Source organism: Mytilus californianus, unplaced genomic scaffold (assembly GCF_021869535.1).
Source record: "Mytilus californianus isolate M0D057914Y unplaced genomic scaffold, xbMytCali1.0.p SCAF_4, whole genome shotgun sequence".
NCBI lineage: Eukaryota > Metazoa > Mollusca > Bivalvia > Mytilida > Mytilidae > Mytilus > Mytilus californianus.
The window spans coordinates 104,331,793-104,348,017 of NW_026262690.1; the positions used below are offsets into that span (position 1 = coordinate 104,331,793).

At 31.4% G+C, this 16,225-nt stretch overlaps 1 protein-coding gene across 1 annotated transcript in view; it reads left to right on the forward strand.

Annotated features, from left to right (window-relative positions):
- Positions 1 to 16,225, forward strand: part of LOC127738961 (ryanodine receptor-like) — a 154,684-nt gene that overhangs the window by 18,988 nt on the left and 119,471 nt on the right. Inside the window, exons 5-26 of the mRNA XM_052250461.1 lie at positions 294 to 365; positions 2,047 to 2,122; positions 2,608 to 2,720; positions 3,687 to 3,877; positions 4,416 to 4,490; positions 5,020 to 5,176; positions 5,627 to 5,794; positions 6,155 to 6,276; positions 6,798 to 6,922; positions 7,325 to 7,389; positions 8,029 to 8,164; positions 8,761 to 8,862; positions 9,529 to 9,647; positions 10,339 to 10,472; positions 10,850 to 11,088; positions 11,358 to 11,547; positions 11,837 to 12,044; positions 12,451 to 12,555; positions 13,633 to 13,736; positions 14,210 to 14,296; positions 15,164 to 15,323; positions 15,743 to 15,816. Coding sequence (XP_052106421.1) covers positions 294 to 365; positions 2,047 to 2,122; positions 2,608 to 2,720; positions 3,687 to 3,877; positions 4,416 to 4,490; positions 5,020 to 5,176; positions 5,627 to 5,794; positions 6,155 to 6,276; positions 6,798 to 6,922; positions 7,325 to 7,389; positions 8,029 to 8,164; positions 8,761 to 8,862; positions 9,529 to 9,647; positions 10,339 to 10,472; positions 10,850 to 11,088; positions 11,358 to 11,547; positions 11,837 to 12,044; positions 12,451 to 12,555; positions 13,633 to 13,736; positions 14,210 to 14,296; positions 15,164 to 15,323; positions 15,743 to 15,816 — 2,822 coding nt within the window. The remainder of the gene's footprint in view (positions 1 to 293; positions 366 to 2,046; positions 2,123 to 2,607; positions 2,721 to 3,686; positions 3,878 to 4,415; positions 4,491 to 5,019; positions 5,177 to 5,626; positions 5,795 to 6,154; positions 6,277 to 6,797; positions 6,923 to 7,324; positions 7,390 to 8,028; positions 8,165 to 8,760; positions 8,863 to 9,528; positions 9,648 to 10,338; positions 10,473 to 10,849; positions 11,089 to 11,357; positions 11,548 to 11,836; positions 12,045 to 12,450; positions 12,556 to 13,632; positions 13,737 to 14,209; positions 14,297 to 15,163; positions 15,324 to 15,742; positions 15,817 to 16,225) is intronic.

Below are 16,225 nucleotides of genomic sequence, written 5' to 3' on the forward strand. Positions count from 1 at the left end.
ATAAGGAAATGCCTGTACCAAGTCAGGAATATGACAGTTGTTTTCCATTTGTTTGGTGTATTTGAGCTTTTAATTTTGCCATTTAATAAGGGACTTTCCATTTTGAATTTTCCTTGGAGTTCGGTATTTTTGTTATTTTACTTTTTAAATGGTCTGTCAATTTTAGTACTCATTTGTCTTATATATCTAAGATCTTTGCATATTTGTTTGGAGTTCAATATGAATGAAAAATTAATAACTAAACAAAGAATGTTTTTAATAATGTTTATAACTTGTCATATTTTATGTTTTAGGCAGCCCAATCAGGTCACAGAACATTGCTTTACGGCCATGCAGTTTTACTGAGGCACCTTCATAGCAACATGGTAAGTTTTACATTGTCAAAAATCAACTTCATTTCGCAAGTCCAAGTTATGGAATAATGACTTTACTGATCTTTTTGGTTCATATGTCTTCATTCTTAAGTGGACTCTGATTGGTTCTGTTCATTTCAAAAGTGAGTATCATAAAGGCATGATTTGTATTGCTAGGTTATTTTGTTGGAGTTTCTTGGATGGGACTCTCTAGGATTGGTCTTAATTACACTATCGAAAATACATTTTGTACTAGCACTAACACTAACACTAACACGTACTGGTCCAAAAACTTAAAATCTTTTATTTATTACAGTGCAGCCATTGTGGATGTAACTTCTTTTACACATCCACAGTTGGCAGACCACACATGTCCACTGATGGCTTTTTTTGTATCTTAGTAGCCTAGATTTCTTTCTTGAAGTAAGACTCATGTTAATGAGGATGTACCATTTGTTAAGCAGGATATGAAAATACCAAGTCCTGTTTGTTTTGAATTGTGAATAGGGACCTCTTACCTGTGAAGGAAGAGTACCATGCCATGCCCTCTCATGCTAAAGATTTTTACAAATACAGTAGACTATGGCAAATCGGATACCAAAAATGTCAGCAAAAAATATCCCATTTCCCGATATATTCAATTAGACAATTTACCAACATGAGTTTTTTTGTCTTAGTCCAATCTTCCAACAGTCAATCCAAACTGACCCACTAAACTTTTGGTTGTTTAAATCGTTCATTCTAAATATGCATGAAATATTTGCTAGTAGACCTTGAGCAAACAATACTAGTGATAAATCAATTTTACTTTGTAAAAATAATGATACATATACTAATGATTTTATCTATTCATATAACTGGATTGCACTTACGACAAAACAAAACAAAACAAAAACAGTGTACACACCTTAGTGTAGTAGTGTGGACATAGTCAAGGCACTCAATCTTTTGTGCATGGATTGGAAAAAGCTTTATCTACCTATGCTGTAGTGAAAAATTTTTTTTATAAAAAAGTTTCTAGCCTCTGCAAATTTTTAAATGGTTGTGATCCTTGTAGCGTCACTTTATCATACATGAACTTCATTGTTATTTTTGATAGATCAGGTTTTAATGGATTTCAAATGTTAATTCTCATATTCTGTTATTTGAAACCTATTTGTTTTATTGTGGTTAATTATTTATGTGAATTAACATCTGTTGTGTATGTTGTATATAATGGTTGCATATAAGGTATTCTCAAAAAGTATTTTTCATGACCAGGAAGTAGGAAGGGTTATTAAAGATGTGATATGCTTAAAAATTCATTGGCAAAATCTGTGTGGTTCATGTTGAATATTCATATAGCCTAATTTTCCTTAAACTTTGTAACTATTTTCTCAGTTGTTGCAATTCTAGGTCATTCCACTTCATTACATATTTCAAATTTATGAAATCATTGTTATTTGGAGGCAGTACCATTTTCCATGGCACAATCTAAATACATTTTGAAGCAGAATGTTTTCCAAAGTCGAGCTGTAATTTTAGGGAACCAGTGCTTTTTTAAATCCCTTGATACTGTTTGATAATACTGGTGAGAACCGTTCACTGTGTTTGATACTTTTGAAAATTCTGTAAAAGGTTGGTGTATGCTTTTATTGAAAAGCAGACAACCATTTTCTTTGAATAAATAAATAATCATATATATTTTTTTCAGTACCTATCTTGTTTGTCCACAAGTTCATCCAATGATAAGCTGGCCTTTGACGTAGGACTTAATGAAACAGCTCAAGGTTTGTAGAAATTGAAAATAATAGTGGTTTCTATGCATAATAGCTATCTATCTTTATATGATGTAAATTCTCACATGTACATTTTGTGGATATCTATATATATTTTGTTGATATTTGAGATACATGTAGAAGTATTACGCAGAACTTTCACTTTTGAATTATGTTGATATTTGGAAATTTAATTATTGTAGAAAGCCCTGTAAAACACTGAAATGAAGGCTGACTGACTAAAAGTCACTTTAATTATTAATATTCATTAATAAATTTGCTTGAAAAGGAACTGAATAGAAATAAGCTTATGTAACAAAATAAGATTTTTCATGTTTGGGGACTTCTATAGCCGACTATACAGTATGGGTTTTTCTGGTTGTTGAAGGCCATACGGTGGCCTATAAGTGCTCAAATCTACTTGAATTGGATAGTTGTCTCATTGGCAATTATACCACATCTCCTTCTTTTATATTGTGTATCTATTTCCCCAATAGGAGAAGCATGTTGGTGGACTATACATCCAGCATCTAAACAAAGGTCAGAAGGTGAAAAAGTACGAGTTGGAGATGATCTTATACTTGTTAGTGTTTCTTCAGAAAGATACCTTGTAAGTATCAAAAATTTTCACTTAAACAATTTCTAATTAAAAAAATTTGTTGACTTTTGTTTGCATCTAAAGTATATTTTCAACAAAATTGACCATTAGGCTTTATACTGAATGTGTGTTGTAAGGTGTGTCAACTTTTTAAATTTTTATTGTGTATATGTTTTCCCCCACATATATATATATACCGGTATACCGGTATGTATATATATATATATGTACAAGTCTAAATTGAAAACAACGTTCAAACCTATGATTGCGTTGGATAAAAACCACAATTTTTATACATGTTATATATATAAATGATGATAGGGGTCTCGGTGGCAGAGTGGTCTAAGAAGTCGTACTACTGTATCACTAGCCAGTCAACACTTAGGTTGTGAGTTCGAATCCTGCACGTGCCAGGTGTGCTCCACTCCAATCTTAATTGATTAGGATTGTCAATTTTCCTACCGAAGGTCGTGGTTCCTTCTGGGCACTCCGGTTTCCTCTACCAATAAAAGATAGCAAAATAGTGTTGAAATTGGCGTTAAACACCAATCAATCAATCAATCAATCAATATTATTCAGTTGTTTTCATCAAACTGAAAAAAACACCAGTATAAATTTGTTTTATTTCTCTATATTTTTAATTCCAAAAGTAATTCATTCTTGAATTTGCAAGAGGTCTTTCAGAAAGGTATTTTTCTGTATATTTACAATGATAAATTTATATATATTAATCAATTTTAGTGTTGAAAATAATATTTAGGTAGTTATGTGAAGTGCTTTAAATTAAATATGAATAACTAGTAATGTTTTATAAAGATATTTTTGAACTGCATAAAATATTTTAAAAAAAACTGTTTAAGAAAATACCTGCTTGAAAGGGAAGTAACTCAGACTGAACTTAAATCACATATAAGGGATTAATACACAGTATATGTATATATTCTTAAGTAAGTTAATCTTGAAATGTTTATTTTGCAGCATATTGGTGGAGGCAGTATGGTTATAGCATCATTCCAACAGACTTTGTGGACAGTAGTTCCTATGTGTTCTGGAGGAATCAGGAACAAATGTCTAGGTTATGTATTTGGTGGTGATGTTATTCGTCTATTTCATGGTCACATGGATGAATGTCTAGCTATACCTGAAGCTGGCAGTGATAATGAATTTAGGTATGAAATTTTAAGTTTTTTTTGTTAAAATTGGTGTTTACTTATACATGTTTATATTTGAAAGTTGTTATGAAAAAAAAATTGTGTTTCAGTACTGAAACTACATAAATTGAAACTGAGTAATTATCTGCAGTTGACTAGCAATGCTAAAAATTCATATTCTATACATTTCATAATTTTAAACCTAACCATGTGATTATTTATTAGACAAACAGACTCTCAATTGCCATATTGGATAAAAGAGATATGTTCAACATTTAAAGGCATATTTGCTCCATAAGTATCCATTTTAGAACACTATAAAAATAGGAACACTACTTTTTGCATCAACTTTATCTGCACAAAATATTTTCTTAATTGGTTGAAAGTTTGAAAAAAAAAAAAAAATCTAACCATGTCTTGAACAAAACCATGCTGAATATAGGTAAAAAAGTACAATTAACTTAAGAAAAAGTCCTCTTGTAATTCCTTACAGGCAGCAAATCAATTTTACTTTGTCTATCTAAAGAATAACATTTTTTCTGTTGTTTTGTTTCAGTGCAGTGATGTATGAAACTGGTGCAGTATGTAGTCATGCTAGATCTCTATGGAGAATAGAAATTATAAGAACAAAGTAAGTAGAGTAAATAAACAGATGATAAATATAAAGGAGATTTTGGGGATTAATGTCAATGATACTTTAATCAAGGCTCACAGAATCCAAAACTGAACATTGAAAGGTCACCATGTGGTTTTCAGTGAAGAGGATAAGTTCACATCATACATGAAACCTACATACCAGTCTAGAGTAAATATCTAGATGTCTCAACTGTCTAGCTGTAAATTTTGGACAAATTAATTTATTTCTTAATAAAATGTTTGCAATTAACAAAATTTACAGCTGAAATTATATCTCAAGTTAGAGTCTCAACTTTATGTCATGTATGAGGTTAAGAGGACAATGTAAAAAAATTCATCATACTAGTTTTCAAATACTGGCAATTACCCAGTCAAGTACTCAAACATGCAGGCACACACACATACACTCAATCAAGAATAAAGGTTGGGATGTGTTAAGATATTTGTTTTATCTCAAAATATGTCATATTTCAAAATATTTTTATTAGTTCAAAGTTTTATAATTATTTCTTGTTTATCTGCAGATGGGCTGGTGGATTCATGGGATGGGGACAGCAGTGTCGATTACGTCACGTGACATCTGGGCGATATTTAGCAGTTACCACTGACAACCAAGTGGTAACAGTTCATCGCCAGAAAGCTGAGGAACAAGCTGTTGCATTCTTCTTATTTAGCTCAAAGGTAGATGGTGATCTGGCTACTTCTCAACAATATTAATTTTTCTATCTAATGAGAAATAAATTTACTAAAAAAGAAGTCTTTGCATTAAACCATGTTTGCCTGAATGCATAGAAGTTAAAATTTTGCTACATGTCGTAAAACGTTCTATTTATGGCCTTATCAAATGAAATTATCAATTTAATAGAAATTTAGGCGAATTTTTTTGGTGTAGAATTCTGGTGAATATTTTCATAGATCAAAAGCTTTTACCTTAAAAAAGGATAAAATAATAATAATAAACTAAACGATAAAAAAGTCTTATCATAAACTCACTTCTGGTTCTCATAAGAAAATTTCAAGTGTGTAGTAAAGCATATGTTACATTCACATACATTGAATATGAGAGAAAAGTGTGTAGATTTTATATTAAAACTTGACGTGATGTTGCACCTTCAATATTTTTGTTGTTAGGATGACAAGAAACAGACAGAGGGTAGAGAAGATGAAGGAATGGGAAAGTCTGACATTAAGTACGGAGACTCCATGGTCTTCATACAACACTGTGAGACTGGAAGATGGTTATCCTATCAAACTTACGAAACAAAGAAACGAGGAGTTGGAAAACTGGAAGTGAAAAAGGTCTGTTTAAGATACAATTAAGCTTGATTTTAATGGCTGAAGAGAAGTTTTTGGTGGATGTGAGTCTGCATCAAGCCTACAAAAAAATTGTACTTCCAGGAACATTTAAATTCATGGTTCACCTTGACCCAAGAAATCCAGGAAAATTGGTATTTATCAAATAATATTGAATCCATAGCAATTTTGATTCCCACATCTTACAATTTCTCCAAATGCTTTTGCAACAATCTTAAGTCACTGTAAAAAATTTAGTGAATACATGCATTGTTTCTGCTATAACTGATTTTTTATTTATTCATAGGATATGTTTCAAAATTTGAATCTGTGTTTCATGAACTTTCTTTTGTTTTGTTTCTGTAGGCTGTGATGTTGGTTGAAGGACATATGGATGATGGTTTTACATTTTCCCGAGCTCAAGAAGAAGAATCGAGATCTGCTAGAGTTATCAGGAAGTGTCAGTCTATATTCAACAGATTTAATAAGTAAGTTTAAATAAAGAAGACAGTAAAAAAAAAGTAGTCCCATCAAAAATAAAAATGGATACCATTGCTGAAATTTTTAATCTGAAGAAGAATATTTAAGAATTTAATATATTTTTATATTTCACTGATTTGTGACTGAAGATTTATTGTACAGATATGCTTAAGCATTAACCCTTTCTTTAGGTCTTTACTAGATGCCTACACAATTTGTTATTTCTGTTATATTATAAAAACATTGTCTAGTAGAAACTTGAGGATTAGAAAATATGTTTAAAGTTATGAAACATTGATTTTTAATTCTATACTCTGTTCTGCAATTCCCCTGACATATCATTTGGAATTGACATGATGTAGCAAACGTCTACGATGTCATATTATCTTAACTTTTTTTCGCTGAAATAAGCTTTGTTTTTTCATGACTATTGAGAGTAATGGAGGAAGAAGAAGGCTTATAAATTGTTAGAACTGTAAAGGCTTAATCGTCTAAGACACATTTTGATTGATATGTATTTAATTTTCAGAGCACTAGATGCTTTAAAGACAGAGGGTAGAAGTGGTCATGCCTGGGGTAGAATTAGTCTTTCAGAAGTATTGAAGTGCCTTGAAGACCTCATTGACTATTTTGCTCAACCTGGTGAAGATGAAGGTATATGCTCTAAGTTTATATTATATATAAGATATTTGCTAAAGAACTGTTTTTAATTAATGATGATTGTACACCACAGTTATATAAGGTTCAAATTCAAAACATACAGGAAATTGATGCATATATTTAGATTGCAAACAAAGATGATATAATGATGACTCAGTTTATGTGATTTAAAATATTTTCACCGCACAATTTGCAGAACAATTCATTAAAATTTGTGAAAACAATTCAAGTGTGATATTTTGTGACTTCAGTTGATATTATAGAGGCTTTAATTTGAGAAAGTTTCATTGTAGTGCTAAAGTGCTAACCATTTAATAAAAGAAGCTGTTGATATATCAATGAGACAGCAATTCAATAACAAAAAAACTTTAAACCTTGTTTAAATTTGCATTTCAGAGCATGAAGAAAAACAAAACAAGCTTAGAGCTTTGAGAAATAGACAAGATTTATTCCAAGAAGAGGTACTTTACTTTTAAACTACTAACATATAGATAGTGCAAATCCATGATTTTTATGAATTTGTTTTGGGTTTTGTATTTTTTGAAAGAGGACCTGAATTAAATTGTAAACAGTTTGGCTACTAAGGTATCAAATTTTGGGTATACGTTAATATTTTTGGAATTTAACATAATTTAAACAATATTTATAGATATAAGAAGATGTGGTATGAGTATTATTAGCATGATTTTCACTGATTTCAAAGAATACATTTAAGTTCAATGAGTAATTACTAAATGAAAATAATTAAAGGAATCATCAAGTATTTCAGCACAAAATTGTTATGATTAGATAATACTTAATTTTAAAGGCAAATGACCCTTAGTTCAATTAATCTTGTTTTTAGATTGGGTCCCATTAAATCAACCCTCCTGGATGCCAGACAGCCAATACGTTCATAAAAAGTGGAAAAATTTAAAATGCTGCTTGGGTGGACAATATCTGTGAAACCCAAATGTAAAAATGGTATATGTTTATGTTTATATTAAAGTTGAAAAAAAATCTGCAAATTAATTACTCTTTTTTCTCCAAAGTTGATGTTTTAAACTAGCATACTGGAAATACTTGCCTAAATAATTGATTTTTAATGATTGATTTTTCAGGGTATGATTGCTCTCATTCTGGAAACCATTGACAAATTCATCCAGTATAAAAGTAGGCGACACTTTGCCCATTATGCAGGCGAGGAGGCAGCTAGTAAATGGGATGACATATCAAGTTATTTATATCTGCTGTTAGGTAGGAATTAATGCAAATATATCAAATTATGTATCGATAGCTTTTTTGTATGTTATGTTTGCCCAAAACTGGAAGTAAAAAATTAAAAATGATGAATGCTTTTTTAGAATTGTTTAGTTGTAACCAGCAACTTCAACAAATTTGAATTAGATCTAGATATTTTTTCCTTTTTTAAAACAACACCAACGGTGGTAGTCACATCAACTTGATACTTGGTATAGATGTACATTCTGACGTGATATTTTCAAAAAATATGTAAATTGTAGGATAAGGGTTTTGACCAGGATGTAATGGTTTACTTAACAGGTTAAATTTTGGTTTAAGCTAGCTAAAAATTTTGTTCTTAGATGTTTTACCTTAAAATTGTGGTCATATCAACTTGAAACTCAATACACTTGATCATTATGATGTGAACATTTTTAACTATATGTCAAATTATGATTTGATTCAGATTTTGCAGTTCACTGAAAATGGAAATGTGATAGTGCAAGTGGGGTGTGATGTCCTTTTGACACATAAATGTTTAATGTTCAAATTTTGAAAGATATTACTATAGCAATTCAGTATACTCAAATTTGACTGTTCTATTTACCTAGCTGCCATGATCCGTGGTAACCGTGCCAACTGTGCACAGTTTGCTCAATCATATCGACTTGACTGGCTTGTCAGTAGGTTAGAGAGTCAGCAGTCATCAACAGGTATGTTAAATGTTATAAATTTGGGTAGGTCCTTATGCTCTATGCTTTGAAAAAGCATCTTGTGTCAAATTAGTGAAATGAAAATAGTGGTAGATATTTTTGTCTTTCAAGAAATACCTTGATGCAAGTAAAAAAATGTAACATTATGGCTACCGTGAACTGTTCTTCAAACTTCTTGAAAAGTATCCAATAAAAAGAATAATAAATACTGTAAATTCAGAAATTATTGTGAGGTTTTTATTACTGCACATAATGTGACTGGGTGAGTATCGCAATAATAAGAACTCTCATTCAAATTTCTGTTACATATACAAGTTTCTGTATGCAGATTTACCTGAAATCGCAATAATTAATCTAGCATTTTTCTACATTCTTCATAAATTGCAATAATAAATGCACGCTATAATTTCTGAATATACAGTAGTAAATTTGTATAATTTGATCACAATTTATCGTAGTATGTTAATATCTAACATTTTGGTTTATGTCTATCCATGATCATGTACAGCAAGAGGATTCAGGTACCTTGATGTGAACAAGATAATATACCACTATTGATTCTTTAACTACTAATACATTCTAAATTTCCCAATTTAGCAACTGAATATACAATGTACTATTATTAGAAAAGAACTTGAAAAATGTAATTTCTTTTTTAAATTTTAGGAGTCCTAGATGTGTTACATTGTGTACTAATAGACAGTCCTGAAGCTCTCAATATGATCAAAGAGAAACACATTATAACAATCATATCATTGATAGACAGAGCTGGCAGGGATCCTAAGGTTAGTCTTATATGATATTGTCACTTTTACTTAAAGGATTTATTATACATTGGAGGCATTTATTATCTCAGTTGATTGACAAAAAGAATAGTAAAAATGGGTTTTCATGTGTATACCTGCTTTAAATTGTTGTCAGGTTTATATTAATTCAAATCTGACTTGCAGACTTACAATTGAGGTCTTTGGTGGCTATATGATATAAGTAGTTCATCAAATAGTGATCACTGACTGTCAACACTGAGTTTGTGTGTTCAAAGCCCGCTTGTGACAAGTGTGTTTTACAACGATTTTAATTGACAAGATCTGCCAGTTTTCCTGCAGAGGGTTGGTGGTTCTCTCTGATAACTGTTGTTTCTTCTGCCATTAAAAAAACTGACTGCCATTATGTAGCTTAGAGTGCTGAAAACGGCATTAAGCATCAACAATCAATCAATAAGATTTAACAACTTAGACAGTTTTGATCTCATACACAGTTGTAAGTTAGGTAGGAATCTTCCCCATAATGATGAAAAGTGGAGAACCAATAGTCTAAAAATGAATGAACTAGAAATCTTAGGTAAGCAAAAAGAAACATTCTCTCAAATTTGTCAAACTTTATTTCTGAAGTAAAACATGTATATCCTCAGTGAGTTACTTTTGGAAACAAATAATTGTCTTTGTCTAAAATCTAATACATATTTCTGATTTATAGGTGCTAGATGTTTTACGTTCCTTATGTGTAGGAAGTGGAGTAGCTGTTAGAACCAATCAGAATCTTATCTGTGATAACTTGTTACCTGGCCGAGACTTACTGCTGCAGACAAAACTTGTTGACCATGTTGCTAGGTAAGTGTTGAACCAATAAGAATTTTATCTGTGCTAACCTGTTACCTAGCCGAGATTTATTGATTCCGACAAAACTGCTTGACAATAGAATAAAATTTTAAAACTATGGAGTTATTAAATTAAAATTTTACGAGATATATGAAAATTTTATCTTTCATATGTTTTTGGATTGTTATCTCGTTTCAACTCACTCCACATATCTTGTATAATTAGAATAGGAATTTTTCAGAATCTTCTTTATGGATGTATTCTACTGATTAGGTGAAATGAGTTGACTGAGTCATTCAGAAAGACTAGTCTGTATTTATGCTTTATATCTTTTGACTTATCTAGATTTTTTATTGTTGAGGAAACTTATAGTATCTTATTTTTTTCAGTATTAAGCCAAATATATATGTAGGAGTATTAGATGGATCAGCGATGTACAAGAAGTGGTATTTTGAACTTGTTGTGATTCAGTTTGAAACAGCTACACATCTTCCACCTACACTGAGAGTGGGCGTTGCCAATACCAATGGCTTTGTACCCTACCCTGGAGGAGGAGAACAATGGGGAGGAAATGCTGTTGGTGATGATCTGTATTCCTATGCATTTGATGGTGTCAATTTATGGACAGGTATGTTAAGAGGAAGTTTGTGTTTATTTCTATGGTGCTAATTCAGATAATTCACAGAGCTTTTTTTTCAAATTACGAAATTTTTTCAGACTTTGTCATCAATTACTTTAAAAGAAATATAGAAAATAGATTGACTTTTCACCACGCTCTTAATGTCATCTTTAGACTATTACATTTCAAAGTCACAAAGCAGCATTGAACACTTCATTGCAGTACAGAAATCTTTTGAAAATATTCCTTCCAGTTTACTAAAAAATCTTTCTATACAGGTGGGAAATCAAAGCAAGTGAGAAGGAGTGGTCACCAGTTAGAACATGGAGATGTGATTGGTTGTTGCCTTGACCTTTCTGTACCACAGATCACTTTCACCTTGAATGGAATCAAGGTCAGAGGCGTCTTCAAGGATTTCAATCTTGATGGTCTGTTCTTCCCAGTTGTGTCAATGTCTGCTAGAGTTAGGTAAGAAAGTTTGGGTATCCCAAAGACTGTATGTTTTCATTGTCTAACACAAAAATAAAATAGATGTCACAGTGTTAGCTAAATCTTCTTTGTTTACCACATTATCAGTCAATCTCAATATTTTAACAAGGATTTTGAAAATGAAATTTAGCAGTAAACAAAGTATGTCTTGAATTTAAAAACAGAAATTGGCCAGTTTCAATGTAAAGCTGATGACATATGATACCTGTCTTAATACATTGTATAGTAATATTTGATATAATCTGCATGAAATGTTTACATTATATAGTTGTCGCTTTGTATTTGGTGGAGACCATGGTAAATTTAAGTTTGAACTACCAGATGGACACTCACCAGCCATAGAAGCATTACTTCCAAAAGAGAAACTTAAGTTGGACCAGTGTTTCTGGTTTGGAGACATCCACAGAAATGTCGTACATGGACCAATGGAAATAGAATATACTCCATATGTGCCAAAACCAGTAGATACTGCTAATGTAAGTTTAAAATGATTGAAGTAGAAAATTAAACTAATTATAACTGATCATTGATATAAACCAAAATCACTCAGCTTTTCATAAAAAAACAAAAAAGTAGGATGATTACAAGAGAAATGCAGTTAGTAGCTTCATGTACAGTGCATTCTTAGTTTTAATCTGTGTTCAATTTTATCTTTCATTAATAAGTGTTCTATGTATAGGGCTTTCTTTATATAGTTTTAATTTCTAACTGTTTCTGTCACCTATTGCTTTTCAGTATTTTTAGAATTAAAATAGTAAGAAGAAAATTTGATAATGCCAAAATATTTCAGAGAATGACTAATGATTGCATGGTTAAAATGTGGTTTTGATATTCCACAAAAGATGAAAGGAATAGCATACAAACTTTGATTTCTATTTTCAGATTCAACTTCCAGCTTACATAGAAAATGTTCGTGACAGATTAGCAGAGAATTTACATGAGGTTTGGGCTGCTAGTAAGATAGAACAAGGATGGTCATTTGGTGAGGTAAATATCTTTTTGTAAATGTGTACTCTAGCTATCTGCTATATCTCTTTTAAGTGTAAGTTTAAAAGACGGATTCGTTTAAAAAAACAAAGTGAACAGCAACAACCAAAGGTATTGTAAATTATGAGACAAAACATTGGACAAGCTTCAACAACCAATTCATCTTTTAATGAAATCACACCAAAGGTGAAGTGATATGATTGCTGATGTGTCAACTATACACCAGAAATCAAAGGACTAGGATATATAAAACTACATGTAAATATAAATAAGAAGATGTGGTATGAGTGCCAATGAGACAACTCTCCATCCAAGTCACAATGTGTAAAAAGTAAACAATTATAGGTTAAAGTACGGCCTTCAACACGGAGCCTTGGCTCACACCAAACAGCAAGCTATAAAGGGCCCCAAAATGACTAGTGTAAAACAATTCAAACAGGAAAACCAATAGTCTAATCTATATAAAAAACTAGAAACAAGAAACAAGAAACAAGAAACACTTATGAACCACATCAACAAACGACACCCACTGAACAACAAATGTATGTCACAATGAGCATAACCAATACTGTATAGTAAGCCCGGCCTGACAAATGTGAAACAATTAGAAAGGGGAAACTGATGACCTGATTTATGCTCAAAACAATAAACAAAACAACAAATATGGAAGACATCACCCAATGATACCCACTGAATTACAGGCTTCTGACTTTGAAAAAGCACATAAAGAATGTGGCAGGGTAAAACATGTTTGTTAATGCCCAAACCTCCCCTAACCTGGGACAGTTGTGTAACAGCACAACATAAGAGAACAAACTGTATAAATCAGTTGAATAGGTCTGAACATAGGAATTGTTTAGAATGTTTTTGCATAATTGGAATAAAGATAATCTGACTAAATCCAGTTGCATTTCCCCCTTTGATTTCTACAGGCTCTATGATATGAAAATAAGAAGATGTGCTATGAGTCTGCATTGCCAAATCCTTTTGCATCAGAACATATGCAAGTGTCATGTAAACTGGTTTAAATTTATGCCATCATGTATATCCATACAAAAATATATTTGTCATTTTTAGGTCAGAGATGACCAAAGAAAGAAGAATCCAGCTGTAAATAGCTTTGAGAAAGTCCCCATGACAGAAAAGAAATATGTTATCACAGTATCTTTTGAAACATTAAGGTAAATATAAAAAATAACAAAAGCACTAAACTCCAAGGAAGTTTCAAACATTCAAGTCATAAAATAAAATTAGTGAATATAAATGTACTATAGTCTTATATGATTTCTAAAGTTAAAATCCATAATGGGAAAAAAATTGGAAAACATGTCTGTACTAAACTTCAACATTAGGAGAGATTTCGTTTTAGGACTTGTGCCACCCAGTATATTCTCAAAAATGAATGTGAATTTTCTTATCTTCTAGAAAAGGCTTTGAAAAATATAAGTATGAGCCGTATGGAAGTTATGTCATAACAAAGTGATGCCAGATTTTAATCAGGAAAATTTTGAAAGCTGTCTTTATATGGAAATAAATATGTCTACAAGTTAAAGTTATAGATCTTTATCAGACATTTGGAGCCATAGACTTCAGTAGGTATTATATGATATGGCTTAGCTGTACTGTACTAACACCATGATCCTATCTGTTACAGAACATTACTAGCATTAGGTTATCACATCAGTATGGATAATCAGAAGAAAGAAAATAATAGAATGAAGACACATAAATTGCCAAACAAGTAAGTCGGGTCATTTAGATTATTTGAATTTTTCATTTTTATGTTAACAATTGACATATATGCTTCATGGAATTGTGAACACTTTTATTTCTTATTACCAAAAGTGTATATTTAGTCAACTAAACCTTTTATATTTTATAATTAGGACTTTACAGATTATTAGAATTCAGAAGTGGAATATGTATTAAATGTGATTGCAAAAATAGAAATTGAAAATTGACTCTTAAACTTGATTCATGCCATACTCATTATTTCAAATGCTTGAGATAATATAAAAAATCAATCATGATAATTCCTGTGTTCCGTATTTAGACTTATTTTTATTGCACCCCCATTGTAAAAGTGGGGCTATATTGCAATCACCTTGTCCATCTAGCTGTTGCTCTGTCTGTTCTGTCTTTTATCAGAAATTACTCAAATGATGACTTCATATTTGGTCATCTGCTCACAGTGATGAATTGTAACCTGTGAGCACTTTTTTTTGTGTGTCCGTTCGTTCGTTCGTTCGTTCGTCCCTCTGTCCCACTTCAGGTTTAAGTTTTTGGTCAAGGTAGTTTTTAATGAAGTTGAAGTCCAATCAACTTGAAACTTAGTACACATGTTCCCTATGATATGATCTTTCTAATTTTAATGCCAAATTAGAGTTTTTACCCAATTTCGCGGTCTACTGAACATAGAAAATGATAGTGCAAGTGGGACATCCATGTACTATAGACACATTCTTGTTGGATCTATCTTCCAGATACTTTGAATTACGAGTAGGAGTATGCTTAGCACAATAATGTGTGCATTGTTGTTTTCACTTTCCACCAAACTGTGGAGAGGATCAGAACTGTGTATATCATGACTATTTTATATACTTGATAGTTTCTTACAAAGTAATGGATACAAACCAGCCCCTCTGGACCTGTCATCTGTGACATTGAATGAATTAATGGAAGACTTGGTAGAATTACTGGCAGAAAATACACATAATGTCTGGGCCAAAGACAGAATCAAGCACGGCTGGACCTACGGAACATATGAGGTAACATATTCACAGCAAAAGGGGGAAAAAAGACAGTAAGAACTTGACCAGAGTTACAAGTGTGAACAAATTATCTTGCAACTGGTCATTTCAATTTTTATATTTAACTAGTGCTATTTAAACTTTTGTTATGTTTTGAAACTAACCTGTGTTGTACCATGTGACTAAATGTTTTTCCTGAATTTCTGTGGTGAAAACTGGTGAGCAGATTATACATAACTACAGAAGAAATACCACTTTTTATCATAGTTTGTTTTTGATAAGAATACTTAACAATATGAGCATATATATTAAGCACCAGTGCATCTGTCATTGTAAGTACAAGTGTATTGAAAAAGATTTGTTGCAAAATAATTAACCTGTGATGGTTTTAATTAAACTTGTACAAGTATTGAATTATTATGAATTTGTATTTTAAGGACATGCACAACAAAAGAAGTCCTCATCTTGTGCCATACAACAAAGTGGATGATTCCATTAAAAAGGCTAACAGGTAATTCTAGCAAGTTTTGCATTAACATGAAAGTGAGTGCGTTAACACATTTCCATGTTCCTTGATATGGTCAATTCAGTCAAGAGCTTTTTGTTCGGAGAAAAAAAAAGAGTTCTTGAAATCAAAATGGTTCAGTCCTTACTTGTAAATCTAAGCACAGGTGAAAATAAGGTGTTTCATAATAGGAATATTTTTTTGAACACACAACATAATTTAGGTAGATTTGTATCTACAGACCATTTGCCAGAAAAAAATTGGTTAACATATAATTGCTTTTGCTAGTCTTTATTCAAACTTATATTTGAAAAATTATACATTTATTCTATGCATCATATACTTTAAAAAAATTTGTAATTCCATTAAAATATTCAATAATTTATCTAATGATATTACAAAAGGAGAATGGAAG